Here is a 19,826-nt window from a genome sequence, read left to right as displayed (position 1 = left end):
GTTACTGGACGTTACCTCTAGGGCGGCGAACCTTGTTCCCCATTTGCAGGGTGAAGACCGGACGGATACTGGTGCTGGACATATTTTTTGTTTTCGGTCTCTTTTGTTACAGACCATAGGTGCTTTACTTGCCCCCTCGCCAGTCCAACCCTGTCTTGGCTGGTGATAAGTAAAGTACTAATTCCACCTCGGATGGGTACTCTGTCCGAGATGGTCACTTGTCAGTTTATCATGTTTAATGTTCTCTCCCCTATTTTTTGTTCTGTGTTCCCCTCTCCCCCCTCCCCCCTCCCTTCCCTCTGCTCATATCAACTGTGTGCTTTTCCATGCATCCATGGGTATCATATGCTCTTCTTCACTTGACTGTATGCAGAAATGTCTTCTATAGTAGTCGCCTCACTAAATGCACATAGGCTGAACGAGCCATGCAAAAGGTCTCAAACACTATCTCTCCTTCTGAGGGATAAAGTCTCAGTGGCGTTTCTGCAAGAGACCCATTTCAGAACGGGCAAAATTCCCAATTTTCCCCCTAAGAAATTTGTTCAGTGGTTTCATAGTACACATGACTCTGCCAGTAGGGGAGTTAGTATAGCTGTGCATAAATGCCTTCCCTTCAAGCATACCGCTACTTCTGCAGACTCCGAGGGTAGGTACATTTTTGTGAAGGGGGTACTGGGCGAATCCCCAGTGACTTTTGCCAATTTATACGCTCCCAATAAAGGCCAAGTACCATGGCTCGTTCAGACCCTTGCTTTATTATCCTCCTTCTCGGATGGTTTATTAGTTTTAGGGGGCGACTTTAACGTTGCCCTGGAGCCAGCGGTGGACACCTCGGTGGGCAGACCTTCTGTGTCTTATAAGCTCTTGAAAAGGCTAAAAATCTCCCTGAGAAAACTCAAAGTCTTTGACGTTTGGCGGACCTTGAACCCCAATGGCCGAGATTATACATTTTACTCGCATGCCAAGCTGTCCTTTCACAGACTGGATTATCTGTTCCTGTCTAATTCGCATATCCGTAATGTCTCTGGAGCCCGGATAGGTAACATCACATTATCCGACCATGCCCCTGTTATTATTCACTTCTCCCTGTCCGGCCCACAGAGGAAAGAGCGCCTATGGCTTCTCAATGAAACTTTGATTTTAGACCCTAACCACGCTAGCAAAATTAAGGCCTTGATTTCTGAATTTTTTGCGCTTAATGAAACCCCAGACTCCTCTCCTTCTCCTTCCATATTATGAGAATCCCATAAGGTAGTCCTGTTACGACTCTCACCGCCAGGTAGATGACGCCGCTGGTTAGTGAATAAGCCCCTTCCTCCAGGAATGCAGTTTTTAATCCTGCCGATCATCAAACCCCCGAATGGAGCATAAGAACGTGGCAACTCCCGATCAGCAATTCAGTCGAACTCCTTCCACAGCTAGCAATATACGAAAGCGCTGTCCCAATAATAAATCCCTCCATAAACGAGACCAAGCTCCGTCTTGAAAGTCAAATAGGGAATGATTTATTGAGGGCTACCCGCCCATTTTTATGCAGGTCCCCATCTGGTGGACACGCCCCTAGGGGCCCAGAATGGAGACTGTGACACAAGACAGACATGCAGCACTACAGAGACAATACATCCCCACAATGCATTATGGTTTTCTCCTCTCTGCCCTGGCGACACCCGAGGAATAATCCAATTATCTCCCAAGACAGAGGGAAATCACCAATACACATGTGGGGACAACAGAACAGACATCACCATTTAAACACACAATGACACAATACACAGACATTTAGCATCCCACAATGGCACGAATTAGACCAGGAGGTCAAGTTGGTTCAAGTCCTTTGTGAACAAGGAGGCCATTTAGGTTAACTAGCAGCACACTCTTCTCCTGGGTGGCCGCCCGTTCAGTAGTTCCAATCGGTATGTGGGGAAACACACGAACAGGGGCATACGGACAGGAAATCCAGTGAAATGAGGGCAAACAGACGAACCAGCAATATAGGTCTATACAGATGGATCTGTCACAAGTCCTAAGGGAGGAACCCATTGCCTTGGGGGCTTATGTGAAAAAGCAAAGGACGCAAGCTTTAGATACCTTACTGGCGACCATTGCTCGCCTTGAATCCTCCCACAAGGAATCACAGGCTATACACACCCTAGCAAAGCTAACTGAAGCCAGAACGCGTTTAAAAAATGTATTAAATGTCACTTCTGCAAAGCTGGTATTGCGCTCACGTTTTAAAGCCTATGCCCATGGGAATAGAGGAAACAGACTGATGTCGGCCATTGCCAAAAAGCAGTTTTCTGACTCCTTTGTTTCCTCTATTAAGGACTCCAAAGGAAAGGTGCATAAGTTCACTCCAGATGTCGCCAAGGCATTTTGCGCCTTCTATGAGGCTTTGTATAATTTACCCCCTCCCAATGGGACTACCCCCGGTGATCTCTCCGAAGCCACAGATAAATTTTTGCAGACCCTGAACCTCCCTTCCATATCCTCATCCAAAGCTTCCCTTCTGACTAGGCCCATCTCTGATTCGGAGATTCGTAAGGTTCTCATGTCTATCCCCTCAGGTAAAAGCCCTGGGCCCGATGGATTCTCCATTGCGTATTATAAATCCTTTCAGGATGTTTTAATTCCCCGTTTCAGGAATTTGTGCAATTACCTTCTCACAGGAGGCTCCCTTGTTCCTCACTCCTTATTGGCGCACATTACTGTCCTCCATAAGGAAAACAAGGATCCGACTTGCTGCAGTAACTATAGGCCGATATCTCTGCTTAATAATGATGTGAAGTGGTGGGCGAAGATTTTGGCTACTAGGCTTCAGGATGTTCTGCCTGACATTGTCCATGAGGAGCAAGTAGGTTTTGTCCATGGCAGACAGGGGTCTGAAAACACGGTACGGCTTCTCCATCTTGTCAATTGAGCCAAGAGATCCTCTAAGCCTTTGGTCTTGGTGAGTATGGATGCGGAAAAGGCCTTCGACAGGGTCAGTTGGCACTTTATGTCGCGGACCCTGTCGAGGTTTGGCCTCTCGGACCAGTTTATTAGTGCCATTAATACCTTATATTCGGCCCCTTCTGCCATGGTCAAAGTCAATGGAGCATTATCCCCACCATTTCACATCACCAATGGGACGAGGCAAGGGTGTCCTCTCTCTCCTGCATTATTCATATTAGTGATGGAGACCCTTTTATGTAAAATTAGAGCAGACCCGGTCAATAAAGGCCTCCAGATTGGCTCCTATACTCATGTTACTGCAGCATTCGCGGATGACCTTTTAGTCATGACCTCCAACCCTTGTTGAACATATTTGAGGATTTTGGATTCATATCCAATTTTAAAATAAATTATGGGAAATCCATGGCACTCAACATTTCTTGTCCCCAAACTGTGGTCAATGGTCTTAAGCGCAACACCCCATTTACCTGGGCCTCCAGAGACATTACATTCTTGGGGACGCATATTTCGGCTAATGTCCAAGACCTAGCCTCCCTTAACTATGTGCCGCTCTTGCAAAAGTCCGCACCCATCTACAAAATCTGAAACTCCCATTTGTTTCATGGATTGGGAGAAAGAATTACCTTAAAACTTTTATCCTCCCCAAATTTTTTAACTTGCTGCAATCCCTCCCTATTTGGCTACCAAATTCATACTTCACAGAAGTCCGCCGAGTGTTCACACGCTTCCTCTGGAATGGCAAATCGCTGCGCATTGCCTATTCTATCCTCACAAGGGATAGGAGGTTCGGAGGCTTTGGGATGCCAGATGTAAAGTCATATTACACTGCTGTTCAGTTATGTAGATGTGTGGCCACTCTATCCCGCCAATCTAGCTCCTTTTGCTCACGTCTTGAGTCTGTACTGCTCACCAACCAAGACCAGCTTACTTTTTGGGGTGTTACGCCCTTCTCAGCCAATCACTACGCCTCTTCTCCGGTCCGGAAGGGAATGCTGGTAGAATGGTCCAAAATGGTCCAATCCCAACTGTTTAGCTTTCCTAATCCCTGTATGCCTCTCAAATTATTGCAGAGCTATATTCACCCTTCTGTGTCAAACCCCTCTGGGATTTGGTCTAGGCTCGCTGACTTGTCCCTGCGGGATGTCCTCCTCCAGACGGTAGTTTGCAATGGGACTTAATAATGGACCGCCCGAGGTTAAAGCTGCACCCTTTTTCCATCTGGCAGATTTCAAAAGAGATTCTAAATTGTGTATTGGATCCTTTGCTGGCAGTAGTTCCCCTTCCTGGCTTGAGAAGAAAGTCCTGGCTACTAAGCCCCCCCTTAGATCATTGTCCCAGATGTACAAGGAACTGCTTTCCTCCTTACCACCAGAGCTCCGATATGTGACCTCATGGGAACGAGAGCTTTCTTTAACCCTAACGGAACCGGAGAAAGCCTTTGTCCTGGCCCACTTGCACGGCTTCAGCCGTTGTGTGAGGATTCAGGGGAATTCTTTTAAGCTCCTTAGTAGGTGGTATAAAACACCTGAATTCTTACACAAACTTAACCCAGAAATCCCCGAAGCATGCTGGAGGTGTGGCATAGAAACTGGATCCTTCTAACATATCTGGTGGCTCTGTCATAAGATCCATCCCTTCTGGAAGCTGATAGAATCCCTGATCAATAGTGTATGCAAAACCAAGATCAGCTTGGATGCCAAACTTATCCTATTATGGTGCCCTAACAGCACCCTAACTCCCGCCAAGAACAATCTCCCAATGATGTTGCTTACAGCAGCTAAATTACTTGTCCCCTTTTTATGGAAAACTGATTCCCCCCGTCTCTTCCTATGTGGACTGATAAAGTAGATCAGATCTACCGTTTTGAGGAGCTAGCGCACTGGGAAACCAACTCACGGCCCCGCTTCTTAAAACTGTGGTCCCCGTGGAAAGTTCATAGGAACAGGGCCGATCCTACACGGGGTGCAGTGGGTGCCCCGCACCCCAGCGCTGTCACCCGAAAGGCGCCGAGCGAGCCGCCGGGACTTTTTTTTTTTGACTTTTTTTTTTTTTTAACCACCTCCGGACCGCTGTTGCCAGGGCCGGACTGGCCATAGGGCAGACCGGGCATTTGCCCGGTGGGCCGGGCCGCCTCAGCCTCAGGGTTCGAGTGGGGCCGGGGGTGTGCCGTCTGCCGTGACAGTGTGAGACGAGTCCGTGACTGCCGGCCGGCCGGGTATGGCCTAATCAATTCACACCCCTGTCACTGTCTGTGACTGCTCCGCTCCGCCTCCTGCCAGCCCACTGTGACACAAAGAACAGACACACACATATACTGACTCACGTGTGAGACTGAGACCGCCTCCTGTAGTCCGCCTCCTGTAGTCCGCCTCCTGTGCTCTGCCTCCTGTGCTCCGCCTCCTGTGCTCCGCCTCCGTGCTCCGCCTCCGTGCTCCGCCTCCTGTGCTCCGCCTCCGTGCTCTGCCTGACTGCCTCCCATCTTCCGGCGGCCGGCAGCATAACGTCGCTCACTGCGACGTAACGTAGTGAGTGACGTCACGTCACGTTACAGTTACGCTGCCGCCGGCCGCCAATTTTGAATATTGAAGAGCGGGACTGGAGCACTGCCAGTGCCACGCCAGTCACGCCACCAGCTTCTGCCTGCCAGTGCCCGCCCCTGCGCCCTAGTAGTGCCAACTGGCTGTCGCTGGCGCCTGCCTGCCCGCCCATGCCCACAGTCTGCCAGTGCCACAGACAGTAATTGGATTGGATTGTGAAAACCGTGATTGTGAATGATTGACAGGCAGTCTTTTGTGCACTGTCTGCAGCACATTGACTACTGCACTGTCTGTGAAACACAGTGACAGTGAATTGTACTAAGTTGTGAGAATACATTTGGAGTCCTCCTGACTGAGTCCTGACTCCTGACTGTCCCAGGCAGTAAGTTAGTGAATACTGAATAGTGATGATTAGTGATAGATTATATTAGATAAGATAGTAACTTATGTAAGTGAGCTATTGAGCTTGTAAATAAACTTGTGCAAACTGCAAACTATATGAGTAGTTACTAACTACTCATATACTTTGCACAAGTTTATTTACAAGCTCAATAGCTCACTTACATAAAGGAACGGACGTCTTACAATAGGGTGGGACACTGTTATGGGGGGGGGGGGGAGGAGAAGTGATATGTGGATGATGACACATTTATATAACACAAGATGCTTGCGCTGCCTGCCATATATGTGTGTCATCCACAGATCCCCCCGGCCACCTATAACAGTGTCATCCACAGATGCCCCATAACAGTGTGTCACCCACAGATGTCCCCATAAGTTCCATAACAGTGTCATCCACAGATGCCCCCATAACCGTGTGTAATCCACTGATGCCCATAACAGTGTGTCATCCACAGATCCCCCATAACAGTGCGTCATCCACAGATGCCCCCTAACAGTGCGTCATACACAGATCCCCCATAACAGTGCGTCATCCACAGATCCCCCATAACAGTGCGTCATCCACAGATGCCCATAACAGTGTGTCATCCACAGGTCCCCCATAACAGTGCATCATCCACATTTATTTTGACTTGTCAAAGCCATTGACTAAGTTATTGTCAAAGCAAATTGGTGGGGCTGAAGTTGGGGGCTGAAGTTGTTGCCATAGAAACATTGTAAAGGGGAGGAGTTAGTAAGATAACCACGCCCATGTGGGGGCGCCAGAAATATTTCTGCACCCAGGCGCCTGTGACCCTAGGATCGGCCCTGCATAGGAATTTTACGTGATAGAGCAGTAATCTTCCCTTCCCTGGTTGTCTACCTCTCCCTCCCCGAATGTCCCCCCCTGTACTCTCCCTTTTCCTTTTGATGTATATTTCTATTGGATGGCGACAATCGCTTGTATTGTTTACACATGATATGTAAGCTGGATGACTATCTTGAATCTTGATGTCACTGCATTGATGTCATGTGTAGGCGTGAGGCCTTAATTTTTACCTCAATAAAAAGAAATATGGTTAAGAATATAACTACTATAATACTTCCTTTATGTACAAGAATATATCCACTATAATAGTGCCCCCTATGTACAAAAATATAACTACTGTAATAGTGCCCGTATGAACAAGAATATAGCTACTATAATAATGCCCTCTATGTACAAGAATATAACTACTATAATACTGCCCCCTATGTACAAAAATATAACTACTATAATACTGCCTCTATGTACAAAAATATAGCCACTATAATACTGCTCCCCTGTACAAAAATATAACTACTATAATACTGCTCCTATGTACAATAATACAAATAATATAATACTGCCTCATATGTACAAGTATATATCTAGTATAATTATGCCGCTATGTACAAGACTAAAACTACTATAACACTCCCTCCTATGTACAAGAATATCACTGCCCCCTATAGATGGAAATGTAAGTAAGTAAAGTACGGAATTTGTCTATCTGACTGGGGTTGCTCCTTAATGTTACATTATGAGCACACATTGAGCGGGAGTGGAGCGTGTCACTAGCACACAAGATCTGCCCCATTAAAGCAATTGCCAAGTCAGGCTGTATGAAGCAGAGGAGTAGTAAGGAGGACAGCAGTGGCTAAAGGGGCAGTATTACTCCAGGTCATAGTCGGCTTTTAGGTTTTGCCCAGCATATTTCTGTCCACATTTAAACCTTCAGTTTTCTTGTTTCCTCCTCTGTACACCTTGTAGTAGTTGTTTCTAATTTCACAGCATAGCACTAGGCAAATATGGCAGGTCCTCGACAGGTACAGTTGGGCCGGTCCCAGTGACTCACACAATGGTCAAGCAGATAACAAGTTCCAGCCTCCGCTATCAGACAGACATAGCAACTGGCACTGGGCACCATGCTGGACGAATGTTCCCTTCTCATACTCCTCGGACTCGCTGCTCACACAGGTAAGCGGCTGATTATAAAAGTGCTATTATTTGACTGTAGAGACAATGTCCGCAGACTGTATAACTGAATCTGGATGGAACCCCCGAGCTCATACATGAATCACTTGCACATAAATATACAAATGACAACATGTATACATACACAGATACACACAAAGAAATGTGCTACAGAGGGGAAGCTGAATGACAAGCCTCTGCTGTTACTACCTGTTACGTTACATGGTGGATTTGTAGATTGTAAGCTCTTGTGGGCAACATCCTCTCCTTATCTGTGCCAGTCTCTTCCTAAATTCATGCACCTTGCACTTGTGTCGTTTGTATTATGTATGTATACCTGCTCTTAGCTCTATAGCCCCATGGAATTAATGGCACTTTCAAATAAATAATAGTGGGAGCTACATTTTTCTGAAACAGAGTTCCAAATCTCCTTCATAGATATAGAGCTGCATGATAACATTCTGTTTGCCTGAAACCACCACTAGGGGGAGCTCACTAAAATGATTTTTTTTATAGCTTCCATTTAACTTCATAATAAAACTGTATGCAGTTAGCGTCTAAACTCCCCCTCGTGGTGACTGCAGGCAGGAGGAATGTTCATTCACATCAGTCCTTGTTGCAGAAGAGCTTACAATCGAAATTCCCACTCCCATTACATTTCCCAGCCACACTACTGCAGGCAGCCATATTCTTTTAAAATGCAACTGGAGTCTGGGACAAAACCCACAAAATTATGAAGTGAGGAGGCGGTATAAATTTATTTACATGATTGAAGACCCAAGGCCAAAGCACTTATCAGTCTACCAGTGATTATTGTGATTTTTTTATTACCACAAGAAGGATTCTGATCATTTTTAGACATGCAGATTTTACATCTCAGAACAGAATATTTTATCTGCTCTATAATTACACCACATTCCCGGTCTGAAAAGTGGCAAAATGGAAATCTCGTCTCCTATTATTAATGAGCAGAGCAGCAGAATAGAAGAGCAGAATTGCAAAAGGAGCCGCCGCAAAGCTAAGAACAGAAGAGGAATAGCAGAGCAGCAACATAGCAGAGCTACGAAACAGCAAAGCGGCAAATTACAAGAGTTTAAGATCAGTAGAACAGCAGAGACAAGAAATCGCAAAAGATTTACATATTGTAGCTGAGCTTAAGAAAAGAAGTACAGCAGAGCAAAAGACCATCAAAGATGAGGAATAGCAGAGCAGCAGAATAGCAGAGTTTAAAGGGTTTCTGTCACCAAAATGAACCCTATTAAACTGTCTGACATTAGCGATGTGCTAATGTCAGCAGACCCTAAGGCCCCTTGCAGACCAGTGTTTGTCACGCTGTGAGTCCGCAGCGTAGCTCCCTGCCTGACCTCCCAGCACTGACAGGGTCACATAGCCTTATATATAATGTGTTCTCCAATACATTCCAGAACTGTAAGGGTTACATAGCATCATAAATCAATATAATGCTATGTGACCCCACCAGTGCTGGGAGGTCAGGCCGGGAGCTGCGCTGCGGACTCACAGCGTGACAAACGCTCGTCTGCAAGGGGCCTAAAACTCTACTATTCTTATGCTTATTGATGGCCCCCTTACTGCAAATTAGCCTCCAGGAGCGGGGGGGTGGGGGGGGGGGGGGGTGGGGGGATTTGTTGCTTCTGCTCCTAGAGGCTCCGTTCTCCCACCTCATGTCACGCCCTGCCATGCTTGATTGACAGGGCCAAGCAGCGTCTCAGGGCCGGTAGGAGAAGATGAATGCTGTCCCTGTCAATCAAGGATGGCAGGGCGTGACATGAGGTGGGAGAATGGAGCCTCTAGCAGCAGGAGCAACCCCCCCCCCCCCTCCTAGAGGCTAATTTGCATATAATAAAAGTTAAAATTGTGCAGTATGGGGCCCATCGATAAGCATTAGAATAGTAGAGTTAGGGTCTGCTGACATTAGCACATTGCACATAGCACATTGCACATTAGCACTAATGTCAGCAAGTTTAATAGGGTTAATTCTGGTGACAAAAACCCTTTAAGAACACCAAAACAGCAAATCAGGACCACTTACAAGGGAAATAAGTGGGAAGAGCTTTCATATGGCCAGGCAGGGGTTAACAAAAGGCCCAACTGTCTCTGGCACTCTGTATCCTGCATCTTGCCTGCATATGTGAAAAGGGGTTTCCCTTCTTACAGAAAAGCTTTAAGAAGAGCAGAGTACCAGAGCTTAAGGAGAACCTGTCATCAGCTGTTTAGTTCTCCACTTCACTGGATGGGATAGGTAAAGAGCATTGTAACCATTCTCTTATTACTTTTGGTATATTTGCCATCATTTGGAAACACTTTTAAAGGGATTGTCAGAGTTATGTAAAAACAAAAAATTGTTCTGGCCCTTTGTTTTTTTTTTTGTTTTTTTTTTTTTTTTTTTCTTCAACAAAAATTTATTGGAAAAACACTACAAAACATTTTTTACAGACATTTTTACAATCTCTCAATTCTTAGTGTCCCAACTAATTATATATAATTATAATATATTCAATTCATCTTTTCTTTCATTTAGAAAACCCTCCCCTCCCTCCCCCCTAATCCCTAATCCCTAATCTGTGGTGCGTCAAAGCAGGCCCCCCGTAAATAAACCAACTTGACCTCGACTAATCAATCAATCTTCCAGCCATCCCATATCTTGTTCCACTGTTCCTCAACCTCCCTCCGTTTATATAAAATTTTCTCGTAGTTTTTAACCTTATCGGTTAGGTTTATCCATGTGTTGATGTCTGGAGTGGAACGGGCAAACCAGGTCCGGCTGATCAGTACTCTAGCCAGCATCAATATTCTACTCAGGAAGATCTTTTGATACTTATGATTTTTTAATTTGGAAAGATCATTAAGCACGAATACTTGTGGTTCAAAAGGAATTCGAATTTTTAATTTGTAGATAATACAGTTATTGATGTTATTCCAGTAGTTTGTGAGTTCTGGACAAGTCCATATCATATGGAGGAAGTCCGCTCCTACAATGTCACATTTGGGGCAGTTGGACATATCTCTTAACCCACATTTATTCATCCATAAGGGAGTAATATATAATCTGTGACAAATATAGAATTGTATTAAAACATGGTTGAAGTTCTGGGATACTGAAACCAAATTCCCAAAAATATTCTCCCAACCTTCTACTTGTAAATTCGGACAATCCGCCTCCCACGCTTTTTGTCCTGGTGAATGTGTATCACTAAACCGTGCCTTAAGTAATAACTTATATATATTTGAAATCTTTATTTTAACAAGTACACCCCCTACCCACTCATTCAAAAAAGATAAATTATCTATATCCAACAATCGCTTATCATCCAAACTGGATAATACAGATCGAAGTTGAAGGTACCTAAACCATGAAAGATTTCTTATATTATGTGTCATTTCTATAAAGGATTTAATTTCTCTATCTTTAACTACCTGTGAAATATATAAGATTTTATTCTTCTGCCAAAATATGTCAGCTGCAATATCATCTAAGCTTTGTAAATAGAAATTATGCCAAAGAGGCGTAAATGTGAATGAACCCTTAACCTTCAACCATGTCCTAGTTGTATTCCACATTTTCAGAAGTAGATTAATAGTTTCTCTGTAGCCGTGCTCATAACTCTTCAATAAACCGGATTCCAACAAAGTAAAAATATTATTATGAGCATGGCTAGTTACCAGCTTCCTCAAGAGTGCGCTGTTCTCTGATTCATAACACCACAATAGCTGAGCTGCAATAAAGTACCCTTTAAAAAAAAAAAAAAAAAAAAAAAAAAGGAGAAGGGGGCGAAAGAGGGAGAAGGAGCAAAGAAAGAGAGAAGAAGAGATACAAATATAAAAGGAGAGTAAGAAAAACAAAAAAGGTAAAAAAATAAAAAAAATAAAAAAAAAAAACACACAGGGAAAGGGGGAGGAAAAGAAAAGGAGGAGAAGAAAAAGAGAGTAAAGAGAAGGAGGAGAAGAAAAAGAGAATAAAGAAAAGGAGGGGAGACGGGAAGGGAGAAGGAGGAAAAGGGGAGAAAAAAAAAAAAAAAAAAAAAAAAAAAAAAAAAAAATACCAAGGAACCGACCATGGCTCCAAAAGCTCCCAGGCGATCGGCTGACCACTCAAGTCAGAAATCGGGGTCTAAAACTTATGAAACAACTAAAATAGACCAGTTCTTGAGATCTCCGAGGATTAATACGAGGGGCGGACAAAAGGAACTTGCCACAAAAAAAAATGATGATGATTCTGAGGTGATTGTAACAGAATTACAAAAAGCTTCTAGATACCCCGAAGAGGAAGACGGCATAATGGGGGAAGTCATCCCTAATGATAACTCCTCCCCGCTAGAAGAAATACTGCTAGCGGTAAAACAGAATGGGGATCTAATACAAGCTGTTACAACCCAACTTGGGTTTATTCAAGTCGACGTCGGATTAATAAAAGATGATGTGTCCAAAATGCGAGATAGAGTTAAACTCCTTGAGAGTTCCGTCACCCTTATACAGAAGGAATCCAAAAAAACAAATATGGAACTATCTACATTTAAATCAGAATATAATCTCTTGAAGAAAAAGCTAGTGGACCTTGAGGATAGGTCACGAAGATATAATGTGAGAATAATTGGGATTCCAGAGGGTGTGGAGGAGAGAAACCCAACCCAATTTATACAGAAGTTAATCCTTGAGAATTTCGGGAAGGAGTCATTTTCTTCCTTTTTTATGATTGAACGAGCCCATCGGGTCCCAGGGGGAAAACCAATTCCAGGGAGACAACCTCGGACATTCCTCGCCAAGCTACTGACTTCAGGGGACAGAGATATCCTCCTGAGAAGGGCAAGGGAATCCCCACCGGTTATATATAACGGGATTAGACTGGCTTTTTTTCCCGACTTCTCGAAAGATGTACAAGAAAAGAGACGCACATTTATGATCGTTAAAAAGAGGCTAAGAGAAAGGGATATTAAATATTCTCTCATATTCCCAGCCAAATTGCGGATTGTTTTTAATGATAAAACCTTTTTTTTTGACACCCCAGAAGAAGCTGCGGACTGGCTTGATCGAAATAATTGATAATTCAATTGGGTTATGTTTTGGTGGGAATAATTAGTACTACAAGGGGCTTATACCCCCAAAATGTATTTTTCCTTTGCTTCTTAATGAGGATGGCTGAGTGGGGGGGAAGGTGGGAGGGATGGTCATAGGAAAGAAATCTACTACAAATGTGGTGGATTGCTTGTAGGCGGGGGGTGGGGGGAGGGGGAGGTGGGGTTGGGCTGTGGTGCGTCAAAGTAGGTGTGGTTTCCCTTTTTTTCGTTTTTGGTTCTTTCTTCTTCTTTCTTCTATTTCTCCATTTTGACCTTTCCTGATGACGCTGATTAGAATTTTTGCGTGGAATATACGTGGCTTGGGGGATAGAGGCAAGAGACAAGCGATTTTTGACTTGACACAGGCCCACTTACCAGCAATAGTATGCCTGGTAGAGACCCACCTTACTGAGGAGACCACTAGAGTGCTCGACAGGGGATGGGCTGCGCACACGTTCCATTCTACCCTCTCCAACTATTCGAGAGGTGTCACGGTGTTGATACACAGACTTATTGATTTCGTCTGTGAGGCATCCTCTGTCGACCAACAGGGGAGATTTATTTTCTTATACTGTAAGATAGGAGGGAAGATATGTATTTTGGCCTTTGTCTACATTCCACCGCCATTTTCTTTCTCGGTTCTTAATTCTCTTTTATTATTTATGGATAAATGGCCAGAATGTCCAACATTGATTATTGGCGACTTTAACTGTGTTATCGACCCTCTTTGCGATAGGATTTCTACGAGTGCTAGGAGTGACAGTCCGGTCCAGGGGTCCCCCCTGGCACGGTTCTGCCTGGAGGCTGGATTTGAGGACGCTTGGGAACATCTGGGACAGGGGAAAAGGGCTTTCTCATGCTTTAGTAAAGCAGGTAAATCGTTGTCCAGAATAGATCTTGTATTGATAAATAGTAAATATGTGAATCAGATAAAGCGAATGAAATACGAAACAAGGTCAGTATCTGATCACTCTCCGATACTACTTGAATTATGTTTATCTCAGGAAAGATATATACCAAAATCTCCTTTTAGATTAAATCCCTATTGGTTATCAGTTATAAAGACACATGAAACAATTCAAAACGAAATAGGTCGATTCTGGGAAATTAACTACGGTTCAGCAAAAACTCAAGTAGTATGGGATACTTTCAAGGCGTATACGAGGGGATTGATGGTTAGTAACATTGCGAACCTTAGACAGGAATATGGAAAGAAACAGAAAAATCTAAAAGAACACGCAGTGTTAGCAACAGAATCCTTCTATAGGAACAAGACCGAGAGGAATAGGCAAAATATGCAAAGAGCCACACAAATATATGCTAATTTTTTATTGGATAAGGCCCAACAGAACCTTTTTTTTAAAGGGCAAAAATACTTTACAGAATCAGGCCGACCTGGTAAACTCCTTTCCAGGGTAATCTCCAATCAACAACCCAAAAAACATATAGATAAACTTCGTTTGAGTGATGGTAGGATAGTCACTACACAGGGCCCGGTGGAGAAGGCCTTTCTTGATTATTTTACTGATTTGTATAAAGCTGATTCTAACATCACAGATGACAAGATAGATCTCTACTTAGATAGGATCAAGTTTCCAACTATTACTGAGTCGGAAAAGAAAGCACTAGAAATGGAGGTCTCAATGCAGGAACTTGAGGGAGCTACTAAACTATGCTCGGCTAACTCCACCCCTGGTTCAGATGGGCTTCCATATGAATTTTATAGCAAATATGGGGACTGCATTCTTCCCAGACTGTTGGAGGTCTTTGCTGAATCAGTGGAGGATGGGATGCTGCCAGATTCAATGATGGAGGCCATAATAATACTAATACCGAAAAAAAACAAGGACCCCTTAGAATTAGAATCATACAGACCAATTTCACTGCTCAATGCAGATGTAAAGCTCCTTGCGAGGGTCCTGGCAACAAGGCTTTCCAGGGTCATCTCCTCCATTGTCCATTCGGATCAGTGCGGCTTTATCCAAAATAAGGGTACACATCATAATTTACACCGGCTCTTCTCCAATATTCAGGCCCCGGGGGGGACTGCCCGCTCCATCCTGTCATTGGACGCCTCTAAGGCCTTTGACAGGGTGGAGTGGCGTTTCCTCTGGAAGGTTCTTGCAAGGATGGGCTTTGGAGAAAGATTTATACGCACTCTTAAGCTACTGTATAGATCTCCAAGGGCAAAACTGAGTCTTAATGGAATCCTGAGCGGCAGTATTGATTTAAAGAGAGGCACCCGCCAGGGCTGTCCACTATCTCCCCTGTTATTCGATATTTATATCGAACCCCTTGCGATGGCCATCAGGCAAGATGATCAGGTTAAAGGATTCGGTACGTTAGGAACACAAGACCGCATCTCATTATATGCAGATGATGTTCTGTTTTTTATAGATCATACGGAAACTACTCTTCCTAGGATCATTCATATGGTTAAATTATTTGGTGAGGTGTCTGGTCTTTGTATAAATTGGGCCAAGACCAGTCTGCTCCCAATAGACCCTCTGCCACAGAAGGAGGTTCCTGTTATACAGTTGGATATTGTTGATACTTTCCAATATTTGGGTCTGACTATATCGCCTCGGGTTGAAAATTTTCTACAACTTAATTTGATTCCCATAATAGTAAAGACCAGAGCTAAAATAGGAATCTGGCTGAAACTTCCCCTATCCAGAGCTGATCGAATCTCACTAGTTAAAATGGTGATATTACCACAATTTCTCTATGTGCTCAGGAATACACCTATTTGGATACATGACAAACACTTTAAACTTATTGAAAGAATAATTAATGATTTAATATGGGGAAGAAAGCGAGTTCGAATTAAGTTGGAATATTTGTATAAATCCGTGGAGTCTGGGGGTTTAAATCTCCCCTACTTTAAAGGGTTCTGGCCCTTTGTTGACATGCAGTTGCAGAGCTGTGGAGGTGTGTACCAACTTTCTCTGAGGTTTTCTCATGAATATTTGTTGCTGTCAACAAAGACTGCATTTTCTCTTTACCTAATCTGCAAAGGGAGTGAATTAAATTGCTGCCCTGTCTGCAGTCTGACTACTGGGATACTCAGCAGCATGTTGTATGTGTAGGATTACGAGTTCCAGCTGTAAAGTACAATGACCCTGCTAATACACACAGTTTCTTCCCCCTACCTGTTCTTGTGCAATGCTCTGCAGACACTACTTAGGCGCCAGCAGAAGAGTACAGAGGAGAGAACTCCTCCAGTGTTTGTCAGCTCTGTGTCTGCAGGGTGAGGAGGGAGGGAAGATCCTGTGTACAGCATTTCTCTCTTCACTGCCCGGAGAAGAGGAAACCCTGTAGCTGCTCAGTACCTGAGGCAGAGCCTCCAGCCCTGAGTCTGTGCTGCTGATGGCAGAAGGGGTTAAACTTTCCTGAAGAATATAGTGGGAGGGGAGACACAGGGCAGACAGCTAAGGCTTGCTTCACATTTGCGCTATACATCTCCATCAGGCTGTTCTGGCAGGGGAGCAGCCTGCCCGAGATGTCTGGATCTGTCCGATGCTAACTGACATAACAGGTCATGTGACCTCCGCTAACTAGGAGAGCGGGGCCACTGAATCCAGTGAATTGAAAACCCCTTAAATTTAGTTATTTAGAAACATGCAAAGAGCAAAAAATAACTTGGACAACCCCTTTAATACAAGCTTCTGCTGTGTGCAGCAGTGATACCTGGAATCATGTGAGTGGTGCAGGAGCCGTGCAGAGTCTCAGAGTCAGCCCTGTAAGCACGCTGCCTCCTCACTGATTGTCATCTCACTTGTCTTGGATTTCAGATCGGGGAGGTGGATGTCAATCATTGTCGAGTAGTCGTACTTAGAGAGATGGCTCTGTGACTCTGCTCAGCTTCCACACCACCCACATGACTCTAGGTATAGCATTTTCATACATCTTGATCTTTCAAATCTAAGGGAAATCTACAAAAAGCAATAGGGATATGGTTACAATGCTGTTTAACTGTCCCACCGTCCTATCCAGCCAATTGGATAAACAAAAAACTGAGGACAGGTTCCAGTTAAAGGGGTTGCCCGGTCACTGGTCATTTCCCGTGTATCAAGAGGGACCAGGAAGTGATGGTAGATCAGGAAGATTGTTTTTTTTTGTATTTTACATTCTGAGCCTTCCCCTTTAAGAATAGCAGAGCAGCAGCATGGCATCAAGATAACTGAGTTTATGAACAGCAAAGCAGAATAGCAGAGCTTATGCACAGCAGTGCTTAGTAACAGCAGAGCAGAATTGCAGAACAATAACGTAGCACAGCACAAGCAAGGCAGAGCTGAACAGCAATGTCACAGCAGCAGAAGAATAGCAGAGCAGCACAGAAAGAGGATAGCAGAGCTTTGTCTGTAGAGCAGCAGAACAGTAGAGCAGAAGCATGTCAGAGAACAGAAACAGCCGAGCAGTTGCGGCTCCCTGTGTATAGTCCCTTCAGAATTCAGATACTTGTCTTTTTATTGTACATTTTTGTATTATCTATATATCTACCAGAATTTTCTACTCCTCCCTTGGTATCCATTATTATCTTTCCTCAGGTTGGGTTTATTCTGTGACAGTGACAAGCCCTGAGAAAATAGTAGTAGGAAAATCCGGCTCCACCGTGGTCCTGCCTTGTCTGTACTCCACTACCGTGGGTAATCAATTTGTGGTAGAATGGAAGTTTTTAGCCGGAAACGGCCAATCATCAAAATGGCAGCAGGTAAGAAGGGAATAGAACGTATTTATGTTCAGAGGTGTATTGGGTGTACTGGCCCTTTAATTTTACCTCCTCAAAAATCCAGGAATAACCAGTGTATATAAATTCTTCATTTTTCAGGTTATTTAGCTGATCCTCAGTTATATCTGTTCCTGGGTAAGATGGGTGACAATGATAATGGCTGCCATTACACTCAGCCTCTCCAACTGCAAACGTGCTACTATACAGTGATACAAGACTGGAGGGTATCATTATATCTTGTGGCACAGTTGCCCTCCAGGAACCTAGGAAAGCTAGGTAATAACCTCTGTATAGGTGAGGATAATAATAATGGTCATCAGCAAATCCCCCCCCCCCCCCCCCCCCCCCCCAAAAAAAATAGAAAATTGTAAGAAATGAATGAAAATTGTTAAAGGGGTTGTCACACAAACAATATTTTTACAGTTTTGAAACTAGCACCTGAATACCAGCTACAGCAGACAGGACATGCATCCTTAGAAAGGACTCGCCCCCTGAGCCGCTAGCTTGAAATCAATCAAGCAGAGCAATAAATGGGGAGATCTTTGGATCCATGTGAGGTACAGAGTTGGTTCTAGCTTTGTTAGAAAGAGATCGTCATATACTTACATATATCATTTTTACATTGATCATGGAAAAACCCCATTAATGGCTTGAAAACAGAAGGCGACTCCAGGACTGATATTTATTAGGGTAGTTTTTGGGGGACACATTAGTATGACACATCTCATGTCACCAATTATTATAGCATATGACATGGGCAAGTTACCTTACCAGAACTAAACCGTGCTGGGTGATATAGTATAGCCATAATGGGTATGATCTTGCATCTTTTCATGCACCCTGAAAGGAAATTAAACTCGTATTGTTACTGTATGTAGAGTTATGTGGTATATGTGTCAGTCTTTACTGTAGCTCTGGGATTATATTCATGAACCAGGTGGTAAGGATCAACAGTGTTATTGGCTCTGCTCAGATAGGTGTGTGCAGAAAAGCACCACATTGTGGGGAAATGCAACAAATGAGAGAATGAATACTTAACCTTCTGCCGTCACACTAACGCCGAAAGGCGTCAATGCTGCGGCGCTGCCAGGTCACACTAACGCCGATTGGCGTCATCTCGCGTGAGCCGAGATTTCCTGTGAACGCACGCACACAGGCGCGCGCGCTCACAGGAACGGAAGGTAAGCGAGTGGATCTCCAGCCTGCCAGCGGCGATCGCTCGCTGGCAGGCTGGAGATCCGAATTTTTTAACCCCTAACAGGTATATTAGACGCTGTTTTCATAACAGCGTCTAATATACCTCCTACCTGGTCCTCTGGTGGTCCCTTTTGTTAGGATCGACCACCAGAGGACTCAGGTAGGTCAGTACAGTCGCACCAAACACTACACTACACCCCCCCCCCCCCCGTCACTTATTAACCCCTTATAAACCCCTGATCACCCCATATAAACTCCCTGATCACCCCCCTGTCATTGATCACCGCCCTGTCATTGATCACCCCCCCTGTCAGGCTCCGTTCAGACGTCCGTATGATTTTTACGGATCCACGGATACATGGATCGGATCCGCAAAAAGCATACGGACGTCTGAATGGAGCCTTACAGGGGGGTGATCAATGACAGGCGGGTGATCACCCATATACACTCCCTGATCACCCCCTGTCATTGATCACTTCCCTGTAAGGCTCCATTCAGACGTCCGCATGATTTTTACGGATACATGGATACATGGATCGGATCCGCAAAACACATGCGGACGTCTGAATGGAGCCTTACAGGGGGTGATCAATGACAGGCGGGTGATCACCCATATACACTCCCTGATCACCCCCCTGTCATTGATAACCCCCCTGTAAGGCTCCATTCAGACGTCCGCATGCGTTTTGTGGATCCGATCCATGGATCCGTAAAAAATCATGCGGACGTCTGAATGGAGCCTTACAGGGGGTGATCAATGACAGGCGGGTGATCACCCATATACACTCCCTGATCACCCCCCTGTCATTGATAACCCCCCTGTAAGGCTCCATTCAGACGTCAGCATGCGTTTTGTGGATCCGATCCATGTATCCATGGATCCGTAAAAAATCATGCGGATGTCTGAATGGAGCTTTACAGGGGGGGTGATCAGTGACAGGGGGGTGATCACCCTGATT

General features: G+C 44.5%; 1 protein-coding gene across 1 annotated transcript in view; it reads left to right on the top strand.

The window, feature by feature from the left end:
* Positions 1-19,826, top strand: part of VSIG2 (V-set and immunoglobulin domain containing 2) — a 33,641-nt gene that overhangs the window by 345 nt on the left and 13,470 nt on the right. Inside the window, exons 2-3 of the mRNA XM_044277576.1 lie at positions 2,324-2,598; positions 17,445-17,652. Coding sequence (XP_044133511.1) covers positions 2,324-2,598; positions 17,445-17,652 — 483 coding nt within the window. The remainder of the gene's footprint in view (positions 1-2,323; positions 2,599-17,444; positions 17,653-19,826) is intronic.

Source organism: Bufo gargarizans, chromosome 2 (genome assembly GCF_014858855.1).
Source record: "Bufo gargarizans isolate SCDJY-AF-19 chromosome 2, ASM1485885v1, whole genome shotgun sequence".
NCBI lineage: Eukaryota > Metazoa > Chordata > Amphibia > Anura > Bufonidae > Bufo > Bufo gargarizans.
The sequence above is the reverse complement of the archived record's forward strand: the minus strand, read 5'-3'. Positions and strand labels throughout refer to the sequence as shown.